The sequence below is a fragment of the Pristis pectinata genome, chromosome 6 (genome assembly GCF_009764475.1).
Source record: "Pristis pectinata isolate sPriPec2 chromosome 6, sPriPec2.1.pri, whole genome shotgun sequence".
Taxonomy (NCBI): Eukaryota; Metazoa; Chordata; class Chondrichthyes; order Rhinopristiformes; family Pristidae; genus Pristis; species Pristis pectinata.
This window is the reverse complement of record NC_067410.1, coordinates 22,806,966-22,834,652: the sequence shown is the minus strand read 5'-3', so window position 1 is coordinate 22,834,652 and position 27,687 is coordinate 22,806,966. Positions and strand designations below refer to the sequence as shown.

Below are 27,687 nucleotides of genomic sequence, written 5' to 3'. Positions count from 1 at the left end.
AGACCAGAAGTTAATTTCAGTCTGTTTGATCATAGTTTGATCTATAGTTAGTTATGAACTGCAGATAATGGAAGTTTGAATGAAGGAAATATAAATATACTTAAAAACTAATTTATTCCTGAATCAGATGGGAATTATCAATTTCAGACTGAGGTAACAACATTCTTCACTCAGGTTTGTGAGTTGTAGATTCTGAATCCCTTGGAATGAAATTGATAACGTTTTTATTCTTAATCATAGCCTGGAAAACAGATAAATTATCACTGGCTAGACCAGCATTTATTACCCATCCGTAATTAACCTGTAGAAGGCAGTGGTGAGCTGCTGCCTGAATCGCTACACTCCTCCTTGTGAAGGTACTCCCATAGTCCATTGGAAAAGGAGTTCCAGGATTTAGACCCAGCAATGGCGATGTATTTCCAAATCAAGGTGTTGTGTGACTTGGAGAGGAACCTGCAGGTATTGGTGTTCCCATGTGTCTTCTGTCCTTGTCCTTTGGAGGTAGAGGTTGCAGGCTTGGGTGATGCTATCAGTGTAGTCAGAGTGAATAATTGCAGTGCATTTTGTACTTGGTGCACACTGCACTGATTTTACACTAGTGGTGCAGGGAGACAATATATGGGGTGCCAGTCAAGTGGCTGCTTTGACTGGGTTGCTTGTCAGGCATCTTGAGTTGTAGGAGCTGCAGTCATCCAAGCAAAAGGAGAGAATTTCACTGCACTCCTGACATGTGCCTGGTAGACGGTGGAAATTGCTTGAGGTGTCAAGAGGTTAGTTATTTGCTGCAATATACCCAGCCTCTTACCTTGTCTTCTAACCACAATATTTTATATGACCAGTCCATTTGAATTTTTTGGTCAACAGTAACCCCCAGGTAAGTTGATTGTGGGGTACTTGGAGGTGGTAATGCAAAGGTAGGTGGTTACACTATTTTGTTAGAGGTACCATTGCCTAACACTTTTGTGTTAACACAGCTGCCAGAGGAAGCTGTAGAGGTGGGTACAATTACAATCTTTAAAAGACATTTAGACAGGTACATGAATAGAAATGGTTTAGAGAGATATGGGCCAAACCTGGGCAACTGGGAATAGCTTGGATAGACATTTTGGTTGGCATGGAGGAGTTAGGCTGAGGGACCTTTTTCCTTTGCTGATAACTCTACGACTCTCTGACTTTTGTGGTGCGAGTATCACTTGCCACTTTTCAGCCCATGTCTAGGTCTTCCTGCATGCAAGGATGCATTGCTTCACCTGCTGAGGAGTTGCAAATGGAATTTATTGTTGGGCTATTATCAGTGAAAATCCCCATTTCTGACCTTGTGATGAAGCAGCTGAAGATGTTTGGGCCTTGGGGCACAACCCTGAGGAACTCCTGTAATGATGTCCTGGAGCTGGAATGATTGACTTTCAATAACCTTTCTGTGAGGTCTGACCCCCAACCACTGGAGTTTTTTCTCTTTGCTCATTAACTTCAGTTTTATCCGTGTTCCTTAATGCCATACTCAGTTAAATGGGTCAAGTTTTGGACACTAGATAACTCATCAAGGAAATCAAGGTATCTGGGTATAGGGTAGTTAAGTAGTGTTGGGTATAGAAATGTGCATGATGGAGCAGCTTCATAGTGTATGGCTTATTCCTTCTCTTGTTTGTTATATCTTTAACCTTTAGGAGGCCTCTTTTGCAAACACTTTACAGAAACCATTTAAAACTTCTTGTCTTGTTTACACTGAAATCACATCAATTCAGACAGGTAAGAATGGAATCAATTTGATTCAGTTAGAATTCCTTCAACTAGGACATGGTACGTATATGTGTGGTTGTATATGGCTTATTGTACAAGGGATTATTGTTTGTTTTGATTTCCCATCAAAGCATAAAGGTCTGCAGTGCATTATTTTGAAATCTCATTTTACAAAATAGAAAATAAAGTATTTTTTAAAAATATTCAATTTGCCCATTTTAGTAGATCTATGTTAAGTGGTATCCGTTGAGCATTGCGATTTTTGTGACATTCTTCTGTTGCACTGGATTGGTTCCTTGCCTCGATGTGTACTTGCTTAAAAGGAAGAATCTTAAGTCCTTTTGGTTCTCCTTATTTGTAATCGTGAACAAAATAACTTGAAGTACTCGGTTACCACTACATAATTTATTTAATTGTGAACCTGTTTATTCTCTCAAGTTTTAATTAAACGTAGATTCTCAGAATTTGCATGTGGACTTTAAATGGGAAGGCCTCCAAAAGGAGGCCCCTCCCAGTAATTTATCTTATAACATACCCAAATTTAGCTCCTGGGAATTTGCCTTCTTTTCTGGCTGAAGCTGTAGCGTGGGGGTGGTTCAGTGGAAAATGTTTAGAAATTGTGGTAAGTGGAATTTTTCTTTTCATTGTAGAACTGCACCAGCTGGTTTCCATGCAAATTGCTTGCAATTTGTACTGGCAAAATCGAGCATTGTAACTGTGTGATTAGACCTTTGTGTGTTGCTGTGGGTTATAATTATTTTGATGGATCATGAACCAGTATGTATTCAAATCAGAGTTTATCATAATTGGGTAGGAGTTTAGGAATAGGAACAGGCCACTTATCTCCTCAGCCGGTTCCATCATTCAGTAAGGTTTCGGCTGATCTATGATTGTAAATCCATAAACACATCCATACTATTATCTCTTACAATCTTCAATTAACCAGAATTCATCAATCCCATGTTTGCATCTAACAGTTCATTTAGCACCAATAGTTGAGGACCAGAGTTCCATACTATTAACCTTTCTAGAAGGTTTCCTACAAGGTCTGGCTCTGACTTTTAGACCATACCTACTGGCCCAGCACTCCTTAATCAGTGGAAGTAGCTTAACTTTACTGACTTAATCATTTCCTCTTCATAATTTTGATCGAATTCCTAATAATCTTCTTAAATCAAGAGAATAAAACACCACTTGTTAATTTCTCTTAACAGCATTCAGACATCACATAGATAGATCTATGTTGGAATCCTTCCAAGGCTAATGCAGGTGATTGTGTTATGCTCAAAACAAAACATTCAGCTGTAAAAACTAAAATTGGTGGATGAAATAGAGGTGAGCTCAAATGTTAGAGCTTGATTAAAAGTGAAAATGCTTGGGCTATAGACAATACATCTCTGTGTAAATTCATGTAATTAGCTGCAAGTATTTAATATTTTGACTATAATGATGTTGAATGGTGGAGCTGGATAACTAATCTGTAGCTGTGAAGTATGTGATTTTTAAATTTCTGAGAGTATTTTAATTTGGTATTTTCAAAACAGTGAGCAAGCAAACTATCAGCTTAAAGGCTGTCTGTTACTGACCTTGTATCTACAGCAACTGAAAGTACTTGTTTAGGTAAACATTGAAACCTTTTCATTAACAGAAAATGGTGGTTTGGCTGTTAGTGCTATGTAGTTTATTTTGCTGCAACAGTGGTGTTGAATCCTACAGGGACCTTAACAATAGAACAGTCTGCCAAAACTAAAATTTCAGGAAGTACCTTTCCGTTCTGTAAAACTCTGAATGTATATGTCTTTAAAAAAACTGCTTTGAAACAAAGTGGTTATTTATATTTGTCATTCTTTATAGAGAAAGTAGTATTTCCAATATACATGTTTTATTGATGCAAACTTTACTTAGAAGGCAAAGTGGAAAATTGAATGATGTTGAAAATTATAACTTACCCCAAATGTCCACTTGTATCCTGTATTTAATACAACTTTTGACCTCTACGTGTCTGAGGAAGTCGGAACACTGGAGCATGATGAACACATCATGTGGAATTCTATTCAGTAAGAAACTTTGTGAAGAAAACAATCTTTGTCTTTGCTGTTCATTCGTAAATTCATGGCTATTTTAAATGCATTCTGTGTATTTTTAACAATAAGGAATTCAAATTTTGGATTGTAGCTTAGATTTTTATTTTCTTAAAATTACGTCTCATAATTCATCATTGCCTGAAAACAAAGACTACACTAACAGTAGTTTAACTAAAATGTAACAGAGTACTTTAAAAATAGTATTGTGTGTAGTGGCATTGGCCACATAAAATAGAAAATCCCGTGGATCAGAAATTATATTAACTCTCAAGATTATGTAAAATTTAACTTTGTTCATAAATTAAATGTAAACATCTGTCAAAGTGAGCTTGCAGCTTACAGTCCTTTTACAGAAGATATCACATGCCAGCCATGTGATGGTTGCTCGAAAGTGAGCTCTGGTCAGCCTCAGGATATTTCTTGAATCAAAGAGACGAGGCACAGGCATGTTCTATTTATAACATTTGTAGGTTTCAGTGGAAAACTATTTCATGACTCTTTCTCTAGACCAAAAAAGACAGTTGCATTTTGCTTTTACAGTGCATTGCACTGTACAGATGTAATAAAGATTAGTTATATGGGAGACTGGTCCCCTTGGGAGTCCACATTCTTTAAGGGTATGCTTGATGAAATTGTACACAGATTTATGCACCAAAATACAATGTTTGGCTGCACTGAGTTATATATTGCTTTTGCTGGTTATTTCTTAAATGGAATGAAAGTTAAAATATAGAATTATGGGATCTAACTTCTTATCCCATTTTAAAAAAAAAGTTTTTTATGGGCCTTATGTGAAGCAAATTATTCCAACTAATTACTCCTTTGATTGTGGAATAAATTATATCCTCTGATGATACCCCCCATTTTTTTTTCAGGTAACCTGAACAATTTACTGATGTTTTTGTATTGCTGGTTAAAAAACAGTTAGGGGTAAAGAAAATCTGCTTGCTGAAAACTGAAAATAATACAAGTGCTAGGAAAATATATTTTTATTGGAATCTGAGCAAAAAGATGTTAAGACCATATGTAGAGACCATTGCTAGTTTTCCTTGCATACTACTGTTTCAAGGAACCCAAATGTTGGGCCCTGCAAATTTTGCATAACCCATATCCACATATATGATTGACACATGCTTTTATTTTGCAAGAGCAATAATTAATTTCAGAATGTCAGTGGCCTGAAGGTAATTTTCGTTGCCTACAACACAGTAATATGGCCTAAGGAGACCCATAATGAAGCAGTTTCTTGTGAGTTCACTCCCACATGTCATGGTAGACATAAATGTAGGTTTGTTGGGGACCCAGCATTGTGTTTCAGTTTGTATTTCAGTCAGAACAATAGTTAATTTAACATCATAAAAGTGCACTGAGATTGGGTAGGCCTGCAAAGGTAGGGGGCAAGGATAAGATTTTAAGGAGAAAAAGTGGTGAGTACTTTGAAAGGCCAGAGGAGAAGCAGGAGGGTAACAGGATTGCTGAACTAATTGAAGATTGCTTTAACTCCATCAACTGTCAATTTTACATAATAAGAAGTAATATGACAAATAAAGGATAAAGGTTGACAATGATGGAGAATATGAATTAAGAACAGGATGAAGGTTGGCAACATAAAGTCAGGAAACCAGGTTAATTAATTGAAGAGCCTTTACACTAAGTACTATTTAATTTAATCAGAATCCAGGCATCAGTCAACAAATTAATTAAATAGCGGGTTACCACTGGGAAAAGTGCCAGAGAAGGGGTAATCAGAACATGCATATCTCCTGGACATAAAAGATCCCATGCTACCATTTGAAATGGAGTCCACCTGCCATAGCCAAACTTTATCACTCTGTCAACAGCTTCAGAAAATCAGTTGGTTATTATCACATTTGTGTTTGTTTCTCTACATTATGATTGTGATTAAACTTCACTTGATTGGCCGTAAAGTACTTCGGTGTGTCCCAAGGTCCAGAAAGATGCAACATAAGTTCTTTTTATCTTTGTTCTTATCAGTCTATTAAATCTTTCTGATGACTTGCTCAGTAAATTAGGTTTTTTAAAGGCAGTAGCCATTCTAAACCATTTTTTAAAGAACTTATTGGGGACAGAGTCAATACCCACTGGAAGGAAAACTTCAAAAATTTCCTCTATCCTTGATGCACCCTTGACACCATCATCCCACAGCAAGTTACTCAAGCCAGCTTTTTTGAAGGATTGAGAAATTCAGTATCATGGGGAACTGGCACAGAAGAGTTGTTAAGGCCTGGGGCAGAGCAGCCATGATCATAGTGAATGGCAGGGCAAATTTGAGGGGCCAGGTAGCCTAGTCTTGCTACTATTTTGTTTTGTGATTCTATGTTGTCAGGAACTCAAAGGTCACATTCCAAAAGGTAACAAGTCCTTGGCAACAGGTGGCAACAGTTCTAAGAGTGTGATTTTTAAAAAAACTTCAGTCACAAATCCATAATCATGTTGTCCATATCTGGGAAGTGAGGATATACCAAGGGATGTAAGAAGTACTGCAGTTGTGACCATCTTCAAGAAAGGAAACAAGTTCATCTGAATAACTACAAAGGAAAATTGTTGCCAGGGTCCTCCTCAACTGCCTCCTCCCAGTAGGTGAGGAGCTGGTCCCCAAATATCAGTGTGAATTCCATCCATCATAGAGGCACAGTGACCATGATCTTCACTGTACAACAACTCCCAGAAGAGTGCAGGGAGCAGCACCAAACACTATACATGGTCTTTTTCCACCACTCTAAAACCTTTGACTCCATCAGGTGGGAGGGACTATGGAAGACTCTCCTCAAGTTCACCTGCCCACGGCAATTCATCTCCATTTTTATATTTGCTTCATTACAGCATGTAAAACATGATCCTAACCAATGGGTCTACAACAGAGCTAATCTCAGTGAAGACCAGTGTCAAGCAAGACTCTTTCATTGCTCTGACAGTTTTCTCAGTCTTTTTCACGGCAGTGTTGCACCTCACTTCCAATAAACATTTCACAGGAGTGGAACTAATCTTCAGCATGAATGGGAAAGACTACACTGCAGAACCAAGGTCACTCAAACCTGAGTAATCAAGCTGCACTATGCAGACGATGCTTGTATTTTCACAGGCTTGAAGGCTGACCTTCAAAACATTATCACAGTTTCACTGATGCATATGAGAGAATGGGCCTTAGAGTCAACACTGGCAAAACAAAAGTCCTCTACCAACCTGCCCTCAATGTACAATAAAGGTTCACGGTGAGATGCTGGAAAATGTGCACCACTTTCCGTATCTCAGAAGCCATCTCTTCTCCTTCAACAGCCAATGGACAAATGAGGAAAAAGGTATTTGTAGACCTGCCATAAAATTCATGGCCTACCAGAGACTAGTAAACCTGCTCTCCTCTATTGTTGTGGGACATAGTCTGTCTACAACAGTCACATCAAGGTGCTGGAAAAGTACCAGCAAGGCTGTCTCTGCAAAATCCTCCAAATTTGCTGGAATGATGGCAAATCAATGTTAAGTTCCTCTCCCGAGCCAACATCCCCAGTATTGGTGCTCAGTTGGTTCTGTTTGACAGGGCACTTCATTCCATTCCCAACACCAGACTCCCAAACCAGACATTCTATTGAGCTCGGTCATGGGAAGAGATTACCAGGTGGATAGAGGAAAAGATTCAGTGATGTGTTCAAAGCTTCCTTGGAGAAATGTAATGTCCCCACTAACTCCTGGGAGCCTCTGGGACATGATCACTCAAAGTTGAGAAGGAGCATTCAGGATGGTTTTGAGAACCTTAAGTCCATGCATTGGGAGCACATTATAAGCCCTGTATGAGCAGCAGAAGGGGTGCACCACCTCACAAAATACCCACCCACCTGGCCCTTCAGACACCACCTGCCTCATCTGTGGGAGAGTATGCAGTTCCACATTGGCCTCGTCAGAACCCACAAAAGCAGAATGGAAGCAAGTCTCCTTGATTACAAGGGATTACTTTGACATTTACCTTTTTGGTTTAAAAAGTTCTCTTACGAGCCCAAGAACTAATTTTGGTAAGTGGGGTTTTCACCAAATGACTTGAAATATTTGAGACAACTATACTTTTTCTAGTAGATCAATTACATAAAATAATTCCTACTGATTAAGCTTTATATAATAATAACTAAAAATAGTGGAAATATGATTTGATTTGGAAATACAGAGCACAACGGAGTTTTGCATTGAGAATTTTCAGAAAAATTTGACTTGATATTCCCATTCCTTTTTACTTTGCAAATGCTGAGAGGCTTATTTGTATTTCTAAAATTATGCTTCATTTGTGCCTCATTTTACTGGCTAATAAAAGAGAATCAAGGATCAAATGTGGCAAGTGTCATATAATCTATTGTATTTCTATGAAAGAAACAATAACAAATTACTCTGGATGCTGAAATCTGCAATGGAAAGAGAAATGCTAGAAATACCATACAGGTTGTGCAGTATCAGGTCTGGATTCTACATCTGTATGTCATTATCATACCGCAAAACTGACAGCAAATTTGGAATTTCCACACGTGCAAAGTCTAATGCAGAAATCCCCAAGCTGCTGTCAGTGACTTAGCCCTCTATCTCAGACTGTGTTGTTTTCAGCCACAGCTGGAATATTGTGTGCAGTACTTGTTGTCTCACTATAGGAAGGACACGATTGCACTGGAGAAGGTACAGAGGAGAGTCACCAGGATGCTGCCTGCGACGGAGTGCTTCAATTATGAGAAGAGAGTGGATAGGCTAGGTTTGTTTTCCTTGGAGCAGTGATTGCTGAGAGGGGACCTGCTAGAAGTGTATAAAATTATGAGAGGCATAGATAGGGTAGATAAGAAACTTTTCCCTGTGACAGAGGATATAGGTTTAAGGTAAGGAGTAAGAGGTTTAGAGAGGATTTGAGGAAGTATCTTTTTTACCCAGACAGTGGTTGAAGTCTAGAGCACACAGTGTGAAAAGGTGGTGGATGCAGAGGCTTTAGCAACATTTAAGATGCATCTGAACAAACACTTGAATTACCAAGGCATGGTGGGCTCTGGACCAAGTGCTGGTAAATTGGATCAGTATAGATGTCCACTTGATGGGTCAGTATGGACACAGTGAGTAGAAGGGCCTGTTTCTGTGATGTATGATTCTAGGACTATATCCTCCTATGGATTCAAGAAAAAACAATTAAACTGACATGAATGTAAGGTTTTTACAAACTATTCACGCCTTAAACCTATAAATCTAATGCTCTTTTGTATGAATCTAAGTGAGTAATTAATGGTGTACTAAGCCATAATTACTGTCCAAGAATCTGGTCACAAAAAAAGCTATTTTTTGTGTGTGGATTGTAATTCCTTCATAATGTTTCAAAATATATTGGACTTCAAAATAAAAATAAAAGCTTCTGGTATTTTAGCTTCTACTTTAATCACACCTGAATGTTCCTTTCTTTAATTCTCTGCAAAAATGAATAAAATTTAATAAAATGTATTAAAATTGTAGCTTTAGTTTTAATCTTCTTGCTTTGATGCCTGAGGATTCTTGAATGAGATTGGCTGTTCATTCAGCTTGATGACATGATAGCAATTGGATGCTAGCCAACCCATTGAACTGATACTAAATGACATTGGAAAATGGAAATCCATCCCACTAAAACACTAGATCCTTGTAGGCTGCTTTCCTTGAAATTAGTGGTAAGTTGTGTCACAAATTGTAAAATCTGTGAGAGTCTTTTAGGTTGATGACCTTCCATTACAGACTTTATTAGTAGGAATGGTTTGTTCACTGTAGGTTTACTGTTACTATCTTATAATAGTCTGTAAAATTTAAGTTTGGTTTGTAAATTTATATCAGAATCACTTTAAGAGTTTTGTCAGTGTCTTACCACATGATCAATAGCAATTTAAAATCGAATGAATGCTATTTGTTGAATTTGAAATATTTTAATTTTATATGCAGTGCCCAAGTATTTAGTTTACATTGATTCTGAATAAATCTTAGATAGTAATGATAAAAATTTTCTTTTTCTAGTAACACTTGGAATGTCACTTCTACTCTCATCACCATTGACAATTCTTCCAAATATTTCCAAAATAATCTGATTTAACTGTCTTCGTGAGGAAGATGGTTTTTTTTGCATACCTTCCAAAAATGCCAGTCACAATAAACCTGAATTTAGCTGATGAGTTGGACTTGTGCAGCCTGAGCTATGCAATAAGTAACAGCACAATAGGTGTTTGGTATCTTTTGAATATAACAAATTAAGCAGTGTTTGTCATTCCTGGTGATTGCTGTCATTGCTGTAGAGAATGTCAGTGAATCAGTCAGACATTAATATTCATTGTAGCAGTTCTAAATTTTCATATGACTGCAACTTCCCCTTTTTTGAGAAGTGATGTTTTACAGGGACACTGTATAAGTGTTTAGATAACTGTGGAATTGTGCTGCCTAAACTGAACTGTTTAAAAACTGATCCTGTTATTTGCAAGAGAGATTACTTTTCCAAACTTTAAACATAAGCATTAAGTTCAGTGTTAAAGTGTTCTTCTCCAATGCCTGCACAGGTCTCTCCCACCTTTCCCCAATCCATCAACCTTTTACAGGCTAAGGCCCAGTGGATGATAGCAGAGTCCAACTTGTTGCCTATGTTTCATTTGAACATGGCTTGGAAGTATAGCTGGACAACTCGACAATGGAAAACATTACCAATGAGTCAACTCCTATTTGCATCCTTTCCTAGGAGATGTCATGGCTGTTTTCATTTCTATCCTTGGGCTGGGGTACTAAAGTCAATTTAGCACATACCTGTAATTAATTCAGCACAACCTTAGAACATAGAACAGTACAGCACAATACAGGCCCTTTGGCCCACAATGTTGTGCCGACCTTTGAAACTCGCCTTAGGCTATCTAACCCCCTCCTCCCACATATCCCTCTATTTTAAATTCCTCCATATGCTTATCTAGTAATCTCTTGAATTTGACCAATGTACCTGCCTACACCACCGCCCCAGGCAGCGCATTCCATGCCCCAACCACTCTCTAGGTAAAAAAAAACCTTCCTCTGATATCTCCCTTGAACTTCCCACCTATTACTTTAAAGCCACGCCCTCTTGTATTGAGCATTGGTGCCCTGGGAAAGAGGCGCTGTCTGTCCACTCTATCTAATCCTCTTAATATTTTGTACACCTCTATCATGTCTCCTCTCATCCTCCTTCTCTCCAAAGAGTAAAGGCCTAGCTCCCTTAGTCTCTCCTCATAATGCATACTCTCTAAACCAGGCAGCATCCTGGTAAATCTCCTCTGCACCCTTTCCAACACTTCCACATCCTTCCTATAATGAGGCAACCAGAACTGGACATGGTACTCTAAGTGTGGTCTAACCAGAGTTTTATAGAGCTGCATCATTACCTCGCTGCTCTTAAACTTGGTCCCTCGACTTATGAAAGCTAACATCCCATAAGCTTTCTTAACTACCCTATCCACCTGTGAGGCAACTTTCAGTGATCTGTGGATATGGACCCCCAGATCCCTCTGCTCCTCCCCACTACCAAGAATCCTGCTATTAACTTTGTACTCTGCCTTGGAGTTTGTCCTTCCAAAGTGTACCACCTCACACTTCTCCAGATTGAACTCCATCTGCCACTTGTCAGCCCAGCTCTGCATCCTATCAATGTCCCTCTGCAATCTTCAACAATCCTCTACACTATCCACAACACCACCAACCTTTGCGTCATCTGCAAACTTGCCAACCCACCCTTCTACCCCCTCATCCAAGTCATTAATAAAAATCACGAGAAACAGAGGTCCCAGAGCCGATCCTTGTGGGACACCGCTAGTCACAGCCCTCCAATCTGAATGCACTCCCTCCACCACAACCCTCTGCTTTCTACAGGCAAGCCAATTCTGAATCCAAACGGCCAACCTTCCCTAGATCCCATGCCCTCTGACCTTCTGAAGAAGCCTATTATGTGGAACCTTGTCAAATGCCTTAATAAAATTCATGTAGACCACATCTACTGCACTACCCTCATCAATCTGCCTGGTCACCTCCTTAAAGAACACTATCAGGCTTGTGAGACACGATCTGCCCTTCACAAAGCCATGCTGGCTGTCCCTGATCAGACCATGATTCTCTGATTCACCAGGCTCACTGGTGTATAATACCCTGGACTATCCCTACTACCTTTTTTGAATAAGGGGACAACATTTGCCACCCTCCAATCCTCCGGTACCATTCCCATGGACAACGAGGACTCAAAGATCCTAGCCAAAGGCTCAGCAATCTCCTCCCTCACCTCGCGGACCAGCCTGGGGAATATTCCGTCAGGCCCAGGGGACTTATCTGTCCTAATATTTTCTAACAGCTCCAACACATCCTCTCTTGATATCAACATATTCTAGAACATTAACCTTACCAGCACTGTCCTCAGCGTCATCAAGGCCCCTCTCCTTGGTGAATACTGAAGAGAAGTATTCATTGAGGACCTCACTCACTTCCACAGCTTCCAGGCACATCTTCCCACCTTTATCCCTAATTGGTCTTACCTTTACTCTCGTCATCCTTCTGCTCTTCACATAAGTGAAAAATGCCTTGGGGTTTTCCTCAACCCTACTCACCAAGGCCTTTTCATGTCCCCTTCTTGCTCTCCTCAGCCCCTCCTGAAGTTCCTTCCTTGCTACCCTGTATTCCTCAAGAGACCTATCTGATCCTTGCTGCCTAAACCTTATGTATGCTGCCTTCTTCCTCCTAACTAGATGTTCCACCTCTCTTGTCACTCCTGGTTCCTTCACCCTGCCATTCTTTCTCTGCCTCACCGGGACAAATTTATCCCTAGCATCCTGCAAGAGATCCCTGAACAATGACCACATCTCTATAGTACATTTCCTTTCAAAAATGTCATCCCAATTCACACTCGCAAGTTCTAGCCTTATAGCCTCATAACTTGCCCTTCCCCAATTAAATATTTTCCTGTCCTCTTTGCTCCTATCCTTGTCCATGACAATTCTAAAGGTTAAGGAGTGGTGGTCACTGTCCCCCAAATGGTCACCCACTGAGAGATCGGTCACGTGACCCAGTTCGTTACCTAATACTAGATCTAATATGGCATTCCCTCTAGTCGGCCTGTCAACATACTGTGACAGGAATCCGTCCTGGACACACTTAACAAACTCTGGCAGCTGCTTAGTACCAAAGGTTTAGATGGGGCAGTCAATATTTGGGAAGTTGAAGTCTCCCATGATGATAACCCTGTTATTTTTGCACCTTTCCAAAATCTGCCTCCTGATCTGCTCCTCAGTATCCTTGCTTCTACCAGGGGGCCTATAACCTACTACCAGTAGAGTAACTGCTCCTTTCTTGTTCCTAACTTCCACCCATATTGACTGTAGAGAGGATCCTGCTACATTATCCACCCTTTCTGCAGCTGTAATAGTATTCCTGACCAGTAACACCACCCTTCCTCCTCTTCTCCCCCCCTGCCATCCCTTTTAAAACACTGAAATCTGGGAATATTCAGTATCCATTCCTGCCCTGATGACAGCCAAGGCTCTGCAAGAGCAACAATATCATAGTTCCATGTATTTATCCAAGCTCTCAGCTCATAACCCTTATTCCTGATTGCATTTAAGTAAATGCACTTTAGCCCATCCACCTTACTACTTTTATACCCTATACTCTGCTTCTCCTTCCTCAAAGCCTCTCTATATGTTAGATCTGGCTTTGCTCCATGCACTTCTTCCACTGACCTATCCCTCCGGTTCCCATCCCCCTTGCAAGCTAGTTTAAACCCTCCCGAACCACACTGGCAAACCTGCTTGCAAGGATATTGGTCCCCCTCGAGTTCAGGTGTAACCCATCCATTCTGTACAGGTCCCACCTTCCCCAGAAGAGATCCCGATCATCCAAAAATCTAAAACCTTGCCCCCTGCACCAACTCCTCAGCCACACATTCATCTGCCATCTCCTCCTATTCTTACCTTCTATCACGTGGCACTGGCAGCAATCCTGAGCTTGCTACCCTTGAGGTCCTGTTCTTCAGCCTTCTGCCTCCTGATCTGCTCCTCAGTATTCTTGCTTCTACCAGTGGGCCTATAGAATACTCCCAGTAGAGTAACTGCTCCTTTCTTGTTACTAACTTAGCTCCCTAAACTCACTTTTCAGGACCTCATCCCTCTTTCTACCTGTGTCATTGGTACCAACATGTACCACAACTTCTGGCTGCTTTCCCTTCCGCACAAGAATGCTGTGGACCTGACCAGAGACATCCTGGACCCTGGCACCTGCGAGGCAACATACCATCCGGGATTCTCACTCATGTCCACAGAACCCCCTGCCTGTCTCCCTGACTATCGAGTTCCCTATCACTATTGCCCTCCTTTTCTCCTCCCTTCCCTTCTGAGCAGCAGGACCAGTCCCTTCGTATCAAACCAGGGATATTTTGGCTATTCTGAATTTATGCCCTCTTGTTCCATGAGGAGTCTCTACACATGTACTTTTTCAAGTTCCTCAGAATCTTATAATAGTGCCATCCTTGTCAACAAGTTCAGTGACAATGTTGATATTGCAAAGTGTGTGTTGTCAGTGCAAAGGAAGGCAGGTTTGAGTCAGGTTGGTTAGAGAGAGTGAGTAAAAGAAATTGAGACAGCTTAGTCAATCTGATAGCTTGCAGTGGAAAGATCTAGAAAAATTAAGAGGTCAGAAGGAGGGGCCCAGGTTGATGGTGTATACTGAAAATGAGAAATCTAGTTTATTGTGTGAGAGAGTGGTTTTCTGGTCAAAGAAGTGAATGTGGGATGAAGTCAACAGAAAGCAAGCTGATTATTGTGAAGAGTTCATTCGTTTGAGGTGGACGCATAAGGGGATGAGCTTGGCTCTGATGTTCATCCTCAGAGAGGGGATAATGGTAACACAGCAAAAGCTGAGATCAGAAGGAGGGATGTATTTTGAGAACAGTGAAGAGAGGGCAAATTTGATAGGGAGTTGGTATCCGTGAATTATTCAAGTCTATGATCCTTGAAAGGGTACTGGCTAAGGTGAATGAAATAGAACTACAGATCAGGAAAACAGACATTCTGAGTCAGTGCTACTCCACAATGAGGTCAAGAGAGTCCATTTGGAGATGTATGGCTTTGGTGCGCATCTTAGGATGCAGTGAGTGGTGTGATTGGAAGACTACTAAATACCTGGAAGATATCTGTAATTGTGAATGGATCTGATGCATGACAGATGTAATTTCAGTGGAATTCCTGTTGAATAAGTTGGATCTGGAGACTTTTGCTGAGGAAAAGGATGTAGCTCTGAAGTGGATTTTGGCAGATGCGTGATCAAAGGCAGGAAGGGAAACAGAAAACAATGAAGATGAACAAGATTAAGGAAGATGGAAATTCCTTCAGAGCAGAAGTGGGGCGTTCCTGGATATGATGTGGCATCAAATTTTATACAATAAAAAGGCAAAAATACTTCACTGGAAATCTGATACATAAAACAGGAAATACTCAGGAGGTCAGACAGCATCTCTGGAGGGAGAAAGAGTTCAACGTTTCTGGCTGATGACCATTCCTCAGAACTTTGACATGCTCTATTGCAGTGACGATGACATCTCTGATACAATTCAGCTTTGGTCAATTGTGTCTCCTTCATGGACCATTAATAGTGGAGTAATTGCTGATGGCAATGGAGTTCAAAATCAAGGAATAATGGAGGTCATTGCTGGCAATTGTATTACTACTTAGCTTCCCAACCCCAGGTATTGTGTTTCACTACCTGCAGTTCAACGTTTCTGGCTGATGACCATTCCTCAGAACTTATATCATCTGAGGAATTGTAAATTGGGCTGAACACCACAATGATAAGCACACAGTCCTACTCTGATCTTTGGGTCTAGGTTAGATGGGTATCTTGGTTGGCATGGACATCGGCAGAAGGGTCTGTTTCTGTGCTGTATTATTCTATGACTCTATATCATGGAACAAAAGCCATGGATGAAGATTGTTTAACGTAGGGTTATCCGCAGAAACTTTTGGAGCTAAGGTGATGGTGTGTTGGTGACCACAGACAATTACTTTGTGTCATTTGGTGAACCAATTCCACAGTTCCATAGCATGCTGCCCCAGCCCCAGCTACCCAATACCTTTTTGCCAGTCCCAGCATTTCTCTTAGAGCTTTTCAGTATTGTACTCAGTTAAACATTGCCTTGATGCCCTGGGCAGTCACTCAAGCTTCACTTCTGAAGTTTAGCTCTTGTTTGGACCAAAGCTGTACTGAGGTCAGGAACCAAGTAGATCTGCCAGAACCCAAACTGAGTATCAATGAACAGATTATTGTTCAGTTAAAGTGCCACAAGGAGTTCTTATGTCATTAGTTGATCATCAGGAACAGCTGATGAGATGGGAAATGGCTAGGTTGAAGATATCCTGTTTTTGTAGAATCATTTATGGGCCATTTTCCACATTTTTGTAATGAATCATCATAAATAACAATTTTCTGTTACTGATAAGGATACTTTGTTAAAAATTTTAATTTCAATTTTGGGAACGAAAATAAGTTAACATTTGTCAGTTATCTATGGTGCTAACTTTTAAACATTTTTTAAATTTGCTTTTTCAAAATAGTGGCAAATCTGCTGTGGGAGTATTTAAGGGATACATGTATAGCATCTCAGTATTCTGCATCCACCCAAAAAGTCTTTGCTGAACAATTATGGATGTCTTACCAGGGAAGTGATATTCACTAAAAATCCTTTTATTGCTAAACTTCAAACTTTAAATCAAGAGTTAATTCTTTGCTGCATCTGAGTAGCTGGTGCGTGAATTGGGTCATGGATAGACTGTGGGCCTGGCAATTCCAGTGCAGCTCAAAATTATCTGCTGCTCTTGGCAAACATCATGATTTTTTTTATCAGTCTATCCTAAGGCTGTTAAATCTAGTGTAAATACTCAGCGTTATATTACTTAAACTAAATAGTCACTCGGGAATAAGTTATCCACTTGTGAATCAGTGGAATTGTAGAGAATAACTGGAATGTACATAAAATTGTACACATGTTTGCATCAATGATGAGAAAGGAAAGGTTGTATAAAATGTAGGATTTTAGTGATGTTCGGTGATTTACTTAGAGGGGTAAGTAGTGAATGAGGCAAAGTTGAAAAATCTACTTTCCTGCCATTTTTTCCCCGTGTTATTAACTTAGAAAATGAGACCTCTGTCTTAAGTTTAGTCTGGAGTTTATCTTATCTTGATTTATATATTTTTGACTTGAAGTGAAAGCTGTATCTATATTCTATGTGATCTGTCAAATATCTAAGGTCTCAGAATTTTCTGTTACAGTCGATATATCAGACTTTTAACTTCATCTTTGAATAAAGCACCATTCATTGGAGTACTCTGGGCTCTCGTCCTAAGAAGTTACTTGAATAAAACATTGTTTGCATCTTGCAGTACTCTGTGATAGTATTTTTGGACTTGCTTTTAACATTCTGGACTCCTGGTCTTTTAGAATTTTCTATGGCTTGTCTGATTTGTGGTGGCTGACTAGCCTTAGACAAACTTGCAGAGTAGATTTTTGGATGACACTGAAAGGTTTCAATTTCTTTTTAATTCTGGCTGGAAATAAGTTCTTAGCATGGGAAGTTAACAACCTTTCAGAGACATAGGGAGTAAAATTGCCTTTTACAATCCATTCAGTTGTTTTTCCTCTAGGTTACAGTGTGAAATGGGCTGCTAATTTGCTTTTGGTAATTATATACTACTGCATAAATTGAATATTACCACTTAGTGACTACATGTAAAAGAGCAAAAGGATGCAAAGAGATATACACTGGACATTTATTGAAACACGTGTTCAAGAGGGTGTAGCTCAGACCAAGAGAGTAAATGTGATATAGAATGATAAAGCTAAAAGAGGTTGAATTAATCTGATGGCTCAAATCTTTGAAATGGGCTTATCTAACAAGCCATATTCTTTTAAAAGAAATGTGGGGACACCCATAGTGGGAACATGGTAAAGAAGTCAGGATGGGAAATGTAGGTAACTTGGAGTAGTTGTAACTGAATTTTAGTAGGCTAAATATTGACAATTGCACACGAATTATACAAATGAAAAACAAATTCACATATAATTATTGCAAATGTTATGTCAAGCATTTGAAGCATATTCAGGAAAGAGTTATAAGTAATAATATAAACAACACGAATCGTGTTCAGATTTGCTAAGGAACAGTCATGGGGTACTGTGACTGGTGTGTGGCTTACTTTTGTGGGGTATGATAGGGGCATGTTTGGAGGAGTGCTGCATGTACATTTTTTTTCCTCTCTGCTTACCCCCTTAGATCCTGCTTCCTCGTGTCCACACAACCCTCTGATTCGTTCCCACCTCTGCCCATCAATTTTCTCCTTTCTACTTGCCATGTTTTGACCAAACATGAGGAATGTGCTTTAGGCATCAAGCTTCAGGCTGCAGCTATGTGCATGTAAAGCCACTGCATTGGGGAGAATGATGAACTAGAACAATGTTCTGGCTCCACCTGACATCTTCGTGAGTTGCCATTCTCTTTACTGGCAGCTGGCTTGTAAATCTACTGGATTGCTGGGGATGGGTTTCATGACCTGAAGAATCTGGGAACCTTTTTTGTCAGGGGTCACATTATCTTTTCCAACGACTGTGCCTGGAAATGTCACATTTGGTCATGCTGTGGGAGAAAAGTTGATACTTTGCTCTCCCACACTCGTAAACTGACTATATAATCTTGTGGCAAATTCAGCAAACTTTCCTACAGGAGCTGAGGTGTGAGAAACTTTTTTGGTATCTATTGCATGTAGCAAGATTGTCTACTTCAGTCTTTTTTGTGTTAAAGCAGAATCTTGTCTTCAGCCCAAAACTGAAAAGGAAATGGTGGGGAACATAAGTTCGATGCAGGTTGTATCCAAGAAGACAAATAAAAAGTTAATTGCCTCCAATTTATTTTGTTTTAGTCCCTTGAGAACATTCCTTTCAAGGAATAATGGGGCAGTATAATTTTGGGAATGTACTGTCCCTTATCAGAGGCCATCTAGTGTTCAAGTAACAATTTGCAAGTACCAATTTGTTCTTATAAAAGGTCATCGAACTGAAATGTGAATGCTGTTTTTCTTGCCGCAGATGCTACCTGACCTGCTGAGTATTTCCAGCATTTTCTATATTTTAGATTTCAAGTATCTGCCTTTTTTTTGCTTTTCCATTATCAAACAAACTCCTTTGTTACTTGAGTTCACTGTTTTCAATGCAGTCCTGCCTGGTGCCCTCATTCTACCCTCTGTAAACTTGAGGTTGTCCAAATTTTACATGTCCCTGACTTAATGTGCACCAAGTCTTGCTCACCTCTCTGTCCTGTGTTTGTTGACCTACACTGACTCCTGGTTAACCTGCACTTAAATTTAAAATTCTGGCCCCTATTTCACAATCTCTCCCTGGCGTTGTCCCTCCCTTTATCCTCAATCTCCACTACCAATTGGTTATCCTATCTCTATTATTACAATTCTGAGCTCTTGGTCATCCTTGATTTTGTCTGCTCACCCATTGGTGGCCATGCCTTTATCTGCTGATGTTCTGAGCCCTGGAATTCCTTCCTTGAACAATTCCAGCTTTCTATCTTAATTTTCTTTAAGACCCACCATGGACCGTCACTTTTTCTAAAAATCTGCTTATGTCTTCTGAATCAAATTTTGATACACTCCGGTGAAGCACATTGGGGCATTTTTGTATGTTTAAAGATGGTTTGTTAATATAATTTTAGCTTTTAAAACACCCACAACACATTTCCATTATTTTAGAGAAAATTTGGTTTATTTCCACACAAAGCATAATGAATCCCACGCTACTCAGCCATCTAAAACAAACATTTTGGGGGATTCCTTGATCTTTTTGGATAAACTTGAGTAGAATTGACAAAGTTGGAACTAATAATTGGAGCCTAACAACTGAGTTCAACACTTTCTTTGGAGACAATCCTCACTTTCATTCTAGAAACTAAGGAAGTTTAACAAGGATCACTGCTTGGTCTCAGCTTTTTCGTCTTGAATAGATCACCTATGAATAGATCATATTTCAAAATTAGAGTGACAAGTCTTTGGCGTTCTCTTAGCTATAGGATTTTGGATATATTCAGGACTTAGCTGGATGGATTTGGGCACTAACGACTTCGGGGGATATGGGAATAAGGTGGGAAAGTCAATTTGACTATAAGTTCAGCCACAATTTCAATAGATGGCAGAATAGGCTCAGAAAGCTGTATGGCTGACTCACTCTTATTTATGTTCTTAATCATGAATCTGAATGTGCTGGATGGTGGTTGGTATGTTGCACTGAGGAATAGATGAAATACCTGATGTTTTCTGTGGTATTGTAACAGGCACGCCCTGGGGAGGTATAGTGTATTAATTCACCCACAACCTTGTCAGTAAATTAATACAATTCTCATAACTGTTACTCATGAATCTTCCCCAACAGAACATTCACCAAAACCTAATCACTCCATTCTTCTCTTTAGGAAGACCAGGACTCCATGTTTTTACACTTGCGTAGAAAACAAAACATGATGTTCTTTCTCCCATGTGATTATTACTATGAAGTTGATGAATTAGCATTATAAAACTTCCTTCTCATCGTGATATTTCTGAGCTGGATTTAACAAAAAATCATATCAGCATAGAACTTCCTTATTGTGAATAATTCACTTTGTAAACCTGTAACACACTGTATTACAAATCAGAGAATTAAATTACTTTTTGATGTATAAGGCAAGGATCTTGTTAAGGTTTTTTTTAAAGAAATGAATGATCAATTCTACCAGTTTCCCAACTGATATCATCCCATGAACAATAGAGAAATGGGAGGGGGTGGTTTGGGGGGGGGCTATGTGGGAGGGAAGGAATAGATAGATCTTAGAGCAGGATAAAATGTTGGCACAACATTGTGGGCCGAAGGGCCTGTACTGTGTTGTTATGTTCTATGATAAAAACAGAGAAGTAATATGAAACAAGATTCAAGAATTGTGAAAAATCAGGTGATGAACATGTGGCCAATGTTTCTTTGGGTTTAAAAAAAATTGTTTAAAAAATCACATTTTTCTTGTTTGCAGTAGATAATTTTGAATATATCCTTAATTTATTTTGTGACTCTGGTTACCTTGGTACACATTGTTGTTTCTGAAAAAGAGACATTTCATGAAGGTGGCTGACCCTCACTCCATTTCCTGTCTCCAACATTGTTTTCAATGCAAGGAATGTAGGGTACTGTGATATTACTATAAATGGTATGTCAGAATTGACCCAGAAATATTCTGCATGGGAAAATGTACTGTATGCCATGTATTTGCTATTGGTTTTTCATTGATTGTAACAATGGCTTTTGAAGCTTCAGGTTGCCAATAGATTAGGTTCGGTACTTGGACTTTAACTTTGCTGTATCTGTTATTATAACTGTGTGGATGTTTTTATTTCACACACCAGTCATGAATTATGGCTCCATTTGGCTCTGGCCATATTCTTTATTGTTGTGATGCTACTGCCATTTGTAATGGACTAGAACTAGTCAGTGAAGAACATCGCTTTAACATTTATAAAATGAGTTGCTGTATTGTGAATTTGTTCCACTGGGTGTTTCATCATAGTAGTCATTTTTGACGGGTGCTTTGAACATCATTTTCAGGGACATGGGAACTAATGGTGAATGCTTGAAATGGAAACATCTTGAGAGGACGTTTTTTAGGGGTGGTGGTCTCCTTTTTATTTTTCTGACCGCTGGACCCTGCTCTGCATTTGCTAATACTTTGTTTCCTTTTATCCCTGCCACCTCTTTACCTCTTCAGTTCTATCTTATTTAATTTTGCTTTTATTTCTCTCAGTTTGCTTCCATTTGATTCATGCTTACGTTAGTTTTCCTCTTTAGACACCTGCTTAAAAACTCAAAATGCTGCCTTGGTTATTTTCCTGTGTGTGTGTGTGTGTGTGTGTGTGTGTGTGTGTGTGTGTGTGTGTGTGTGTGTGTATTTACTGCTTTTTACATGTGGTTCATCTGCATTGCCTGGTTTTGACAATAAATCTGTACCCAAAGAGAAGGTTCGTCTGTTACCTCCACAAAGGCTGCCTAATCTGAGTTTATCCCCTCTTTGTTTTACATTCTAAACATCTGCAATATTTTGTATATTACTTTATAAATCAAATTTCTTATCAATATTATTTGATTAAATGATTTAAAATTCACAAAATTTATCACTTCCATGTTTTCAGAAAGTTAAGTGTATTTAAAAGAGATGCAATTTGAATTTATTTTGAAATTGTGCCAAAATGACTCATCAGAAATCCAAAGTGATAAGTTGCATTGTGCTGCTCACATCTGAAAGTGTCACTCTCACAGCCCCAAGGTGTCATCGGTGGTTTCTTTGAAATGGTTTCATGGATAAAATGTTCAAGAATATAGACTGGCATAGTGATACAGCAGGTAGTGCTGCTGCCTCAAAGCTTTGGGGACAAGGATTTGATCCAAGCCTTGGGTGCTGTCTGTGTGGAGTTTGCATGTTCTGTGAATGCATGGGTTTCCTCTAGGTGCCCCAGTGTCCTCCCACACCCAGTGAAGTGCTGGTAACTTAACTGGATACTTTAAAATGCCCCTTAATGTAGGTTAATGCCAAAAGAGTCAAAGGGAAGCTGATGTGCTTGTGTGAGAGAGAATAAATTGTAGTGGTACAGGAAAATAAGGAGAGGGGGCTTAGGACTAATGGGATTGCTCCCCTAGTGTTGCTATGGACCTGATGGAAAAAAAACAAACATTATGAATGTTGCATAGTTTCTTTTTAAATGTGCCATGTCTCTGGTTTGCAAAAATAGTGGGGAAATATAAAATGCTGAGAAATATAAAACCTTTTCTGTCTTTTTACAATTTTGACCATGTTTAAGCTTCTAAATTCAGATGCTTCAATGTATTCACAAGTGTTAATGCAAGCCAGATTCAACCCCAAAATTGTAGTTGTGTTTGGTTGATGCTTCCAACTGGTTTAACAGATGTATCAGCCTTATTATGTCAAAATGTCTCCAAGTGCATCACACAGTTAATTAACTTCTTGAAATCCATTCACTCTTATACAGGTGGAATGTTCAAAATTTTGTCAAAGAAATATGTGCGCTTCAGTTATATTTGCGAGGATTTGTCATGGATTGTAGAATGTTTACCTCTGGGGTCAGAAATTATGCATTTGTGCCAACAGCAGGAATTAAGGTGAAAAGATGAGTTTTGTTATCCTGACAGATGTGCTGAGGAGCTAGTCAAATCCTCAAATCTTTCCATTAATTCCTTAACTAGGTGCTGTCTCGATTTAACTTGTCAGCATTGGTCTATGGGTGAGTAATGCCTGGCCCAGCTTGCAACTGCCTCACAAGAACCCGCTTAGATTAAAATTAATGTAGTTTGCTAGCTCTTCATTAGGTTATCATTGAGCTGCTACATGGATTAGTTAACTACTTCTTGCCAAATTATCAAGGAAGAAAACAAAGCGCAGATTGCACAATAAATATTGTCACAAGTTGGGTACATAAGCACAGTAAATATACATTTTTTTTAGAATCACCTTCCAGTGTGTAGCAAACCTTTAATAATAATTACTTCATAAAATGAGAATGGGTTATGTGGACAATTGACTGCATCTTGGCAAGCCATTCATAGTAAATGCTAAATACATTAATGATAGAGATGATCACTGTTTGATGTCATAAATTGGTGAAAATACTTATGGTGTAATATCTTAGGCACTGTTAAGTTATGTACTTTGAATGATTTGGGCATACTCATTAGTTTACAGGAATCTCAAAAGTGATGCTGAAGGAATTTTAATAAACACTGTTCCTGCACGAGCCACAATGGTGAATGCTGTAACAGAGAAAGCATATTTTGATGAGAATGAAACCAGAATCTTGTCTGCCTCTTGTGGTGATGCAGAAAAACATTATTACATAGCATGATTAATAAAGCAGAATAATTTTTGTTGCTTAGTCCTTAAGCTTCATGAATAAGGAAAGGACTGAGAAATTTAAGAACTGTAACACCTTTTTGCTCAATTTACATTTAAATCCCCCATATTGTGATATCCACTGTTCTCCACAGCTGAAGGAACAGTTACATAAACAAGTTTAAACTATCAATAACAGCTCATCCAGAAATGAGACTTCAGTGCTTAAGAACATAATTGGACCATATAGTCCTCTAGGGCTGCTCTGTTACTCTGCATAAGCCCTGTGATCCAATTCTGAATACTCATCTTTTCCTTGTATACCTCAATACCTGTACTTAACAAAAAATCCATCCATCTCGTATTGAAAATAGACAATTTACCTAACTGCTTACAGGATTGCTGCTTCCAGACGTGTTCCAAATTTCTATCCCTATCCATGGGTAGGTGTTTCCTAACTTCAATGCTGGAAGGCCTGTCTCCAATATTTAGGCTATGCCCCTATTCCAGGGTCCCAAACCTGTAGAAATAATTTTTCTCCTTTTGCCCAATCACTTCTCCTTAAAATATTGGAAACTTCAATCAGATTGCCCGTTAGCCTTCTAAATTTCAGAGAATAAGACTTTATAATTTAATCTTTGATATTGTAACACTGTAAGAGGTACTGGTGCTGAAATTTCTATATGGGTATAATGAATAAATAGAACAGTAAACATAATGAGCTTAGACAGATTTGCTGTAATTCCGAGTTGCAGTTAACCATGCATACATATCAATCATAGACAATTGATCAAGGGACATTGTATATGAACTTCAGGTGGCTGATCAAACCACCTAGTTTTTAACTATGTCAGTGAACAAAGTTGTGCAATCCAATCCAGTCCAAAGGTATTGCCAAGTAAAGGTTCTTTCATTAATGGAAAAGTATCCAGCATTTTCCGAACTCGTTACAAACTATTTTCCCCAAGCTTTTCATGGACTAGTCTATAATGACAGTCATGCAAAATTTCATTGTTTCATTTTCTTTCTAACAAAAATTTTTGCAGGACATCATTTGGTTTGCAGAAGCCAGCAAAGCAATCAAAAAGGAGACAACACACAAGTAGGGTCCCAATATCCAATCAGACCTTACAAAATCAGGAATCACTTTAGTAAATCTGTGCTAGATTTCTTATGAGGTCAGTATAGCCTCTCTAATGTATGCTGCACAGAACTGCTCATCGGTGTGGCCTATCCAGGGCTTTGTATATCTGTCACATAACTTCTATCCCCTTGTATCCCAGTCACAGTATAAAAGAGTCAGAATTATATTAGTCATTCAACAGTTTCTCCAACTGTCCATGACATTTTAGTGAAACCCAGTTGATTCCAGAATTGCACCATTTTTGGTTCCAGTGAAGATGATCTCCCATCTACCTTTGTAAAAATTCACTTGCCACAATTTTTCATTTTACGCCAAATTTACTATTATCTATTTGTGATTTAATACTACTATCTACATTGCTTACGATTCTGGCGACCTTTGCACCTTCAGCAAATTTGAATGCATGTCTTTCAAATGTATTCCAAATCATTTATAAATATGGTGAATATTGCAACTCCTAAACAGACTTTGTAGGTCCCATCATGTCGATTTGACCACCTGCCTAATTTCTTTCCCCTCTGTCTCCTTCATGGAACAGCGTAAATTGCAGATTAGTCGCATTCTTCAAAGAATGTTTAAGTTTGTCACACATTTTATGACCAGATGGTAGAGACTCGTGCTTTGAAGATGGAATATACAAAGTGAACTTAACCATTTTGTTTGGAAGGTGGTAAATATATAGAATTGGCAGGTCATGAAGGCAGAAAATGTAAAGGAAAACATGATTTTGGTCATAGAACTTTGGAACGGCAGGGTACCTTTCAAAATAAACCCCTTTGTCATGTTCTATTCAAGACTGGTGTATCAACAACTCCAACACAGATTGAATCCTTATAATTTCATGAATTGCTTGAACATGTGATGCATTCATATTTCCAATCTCAGCTGTAACAATTTGAAAATGTGCAATGTTTCAGAATTATTCTTAAGTACTGCATAATCTGCAATGCACTTCCCTGCAGCTGTGACACTTTACTCTGTACTCTGTTATTGTTTTTACCTGTACTACCTCAATGTACTCTGTACTAACTCAATGTATCTGCACTGTGTAATGAATTGATCTGTATGAATGGTATGCAAAACAACTTTTTCACTGTACCTTGGTACAAGTGACAATAATAAACCAATAGCAATCTGGCTGTAGGGCAATACAGAATTTGTCACCAATAATTTGTGTTAGGATTACAAACTCTTTGCATACAATCTAGTTTCTTGCATTTGCTCATTTCGGTGTGAGCTGTATTGTTTAGAACAAACCGTGGAATCTGTTTTGTTTCTTTTTCAATCTTTTTATTAATTTTCAAATTAATACATATAACATCGGTGATTATACACGTGATACAAAGAGATCAGGAGGACAATCATGACATATATAATCATAAAGAATAAAAAATATATTCTAGGCCCCACGGTCTCTTAGTAAGCGAATGTATTACAAAAAAAATCAAAAAGGGAAAGAAAAAGATTTATTGTATATTGTTTTGGATTCTAAATATTTTTAATGAAAGGATTAAAATGATCATGAAATAATACACTGAACTTAAATGTTACTCTAATATTAAAAATTCTGTGCAAAATTTTCAGCTTATATGTTGCTCTGCTAAGATGACCAAACATTGTATTTCTTAAACCTTCATTTCCAGCTTGTTTTTTTCTTCTTTTAATGTTTCTATTTGATAAGCCAATAACTAGTTAATTTTACTGTTGTAGTTATCATAGAGTTTGGATTTTTTCAGTTCTGTCCTTCTTGTGATGTAAACAATGTGCTAACTTCACTGCTTAATTTGTGTTTAAATAAAAATCATACTTCACTGAGAAACTGCCTGATTTTTATCTGCAGCAGCAAAAATCCATCTGACAAGAATTGATTTATGTTAGTTGCAATTGTTTCTGGCAGTTACCAATGTGTGATGAGATAATCTTGCATCATATTGGGGTTATTTGCCTGGAGTGAATGATGCACCAATCACTGTTGAGGTATCTGGTATAAATTATATCTTTGTACTTTACATTCCTTTTATGGTCTAAAAGAGCAATTGAATTCTGACTCACTGGCAGGGTTTTATGTTCAACTGTCAAACGTGTTTTAATTGAAAAGCCAATGCACTCTTTTGTTTAAACAAAAGCTTGATTATATCTTGCTTCCATTATTATGGGTTTGGACAAAATAAGTTACGATAAACTTCATGTATTTTTTATTTTTATTTAATTTTTGGCATATTAGTACATTGCCTCTGGCTGTGAGTGCTGAAGAGAAATGTCCATTCGCACACAGGTAAGACTTGAACAATTATCCATAAGAATTTACTTTCTACTGTCTTTTCCATTAATTTGAAATATAGCAGCACCGTGTTTTGGCTGTCGTTCCAATATAAATAAGTTTGCCCTATGACCTATTTTTGTTGTGCAACTACTGACAGAGTAGCACATCCAGAACCAAGCAGATGTCTGCCTTTGATCCAACCATTTGGTGCTTAATTGTTAGTTGTATCTTTCCTATTCCCTTTCTTGTGTCACCAATAGCAAATACTAAAGATGAATCTAACTGAATGTGTTAAGAATAGTTCATTTCTACTGAGTGGAGAACTTCATGCTTTGAATTAAAACCATATTCTTTTTAAAATACTTTATGATGGAAAAACTTGTGACTTGAGTGAGAAGTCATCCAGGAAAGGCACGTAAATGATTTGGGTTTGGGCATAGGAAACACAGTTTACAAAATAACTTCAAGTAAATCCAATTGAATCAAAAAAATCTTAGT

At 38.6% G+C, this 27,687-nt stretch overlaps 1 protein-coding gene across 4 annotated transcripts in view; it reads left to right on the top strand.

The window, feature by feature from the left end:
• fgd (faciogenital dysplasia) overlaps window positions 1–27,687 on the top strand; it is a 207,185-nt gene that overhangs the window by 10,434 nt on the left and 169,064 nt on the right. The window contains exon 1 of one of the 4 annotated variants that reach the window (XM_052018409.1): window positions 2,332–2,362. The exons of the other annotated variants lie outside the window; for them this stretch is intronic. Within the exon in view, the coding sequence (XP_051874369.1) occupies window positions 2,347–2,362 (16 nt within the window). The 5' untranslated portion in view covers window positions 2,332–2,346. Of the gene's footprint in view, window positions 1–2,331; window positions 2,363–27,687 lie in introns of those variants that run through there. 4 annotated transcript variants of the gene reach the window in all.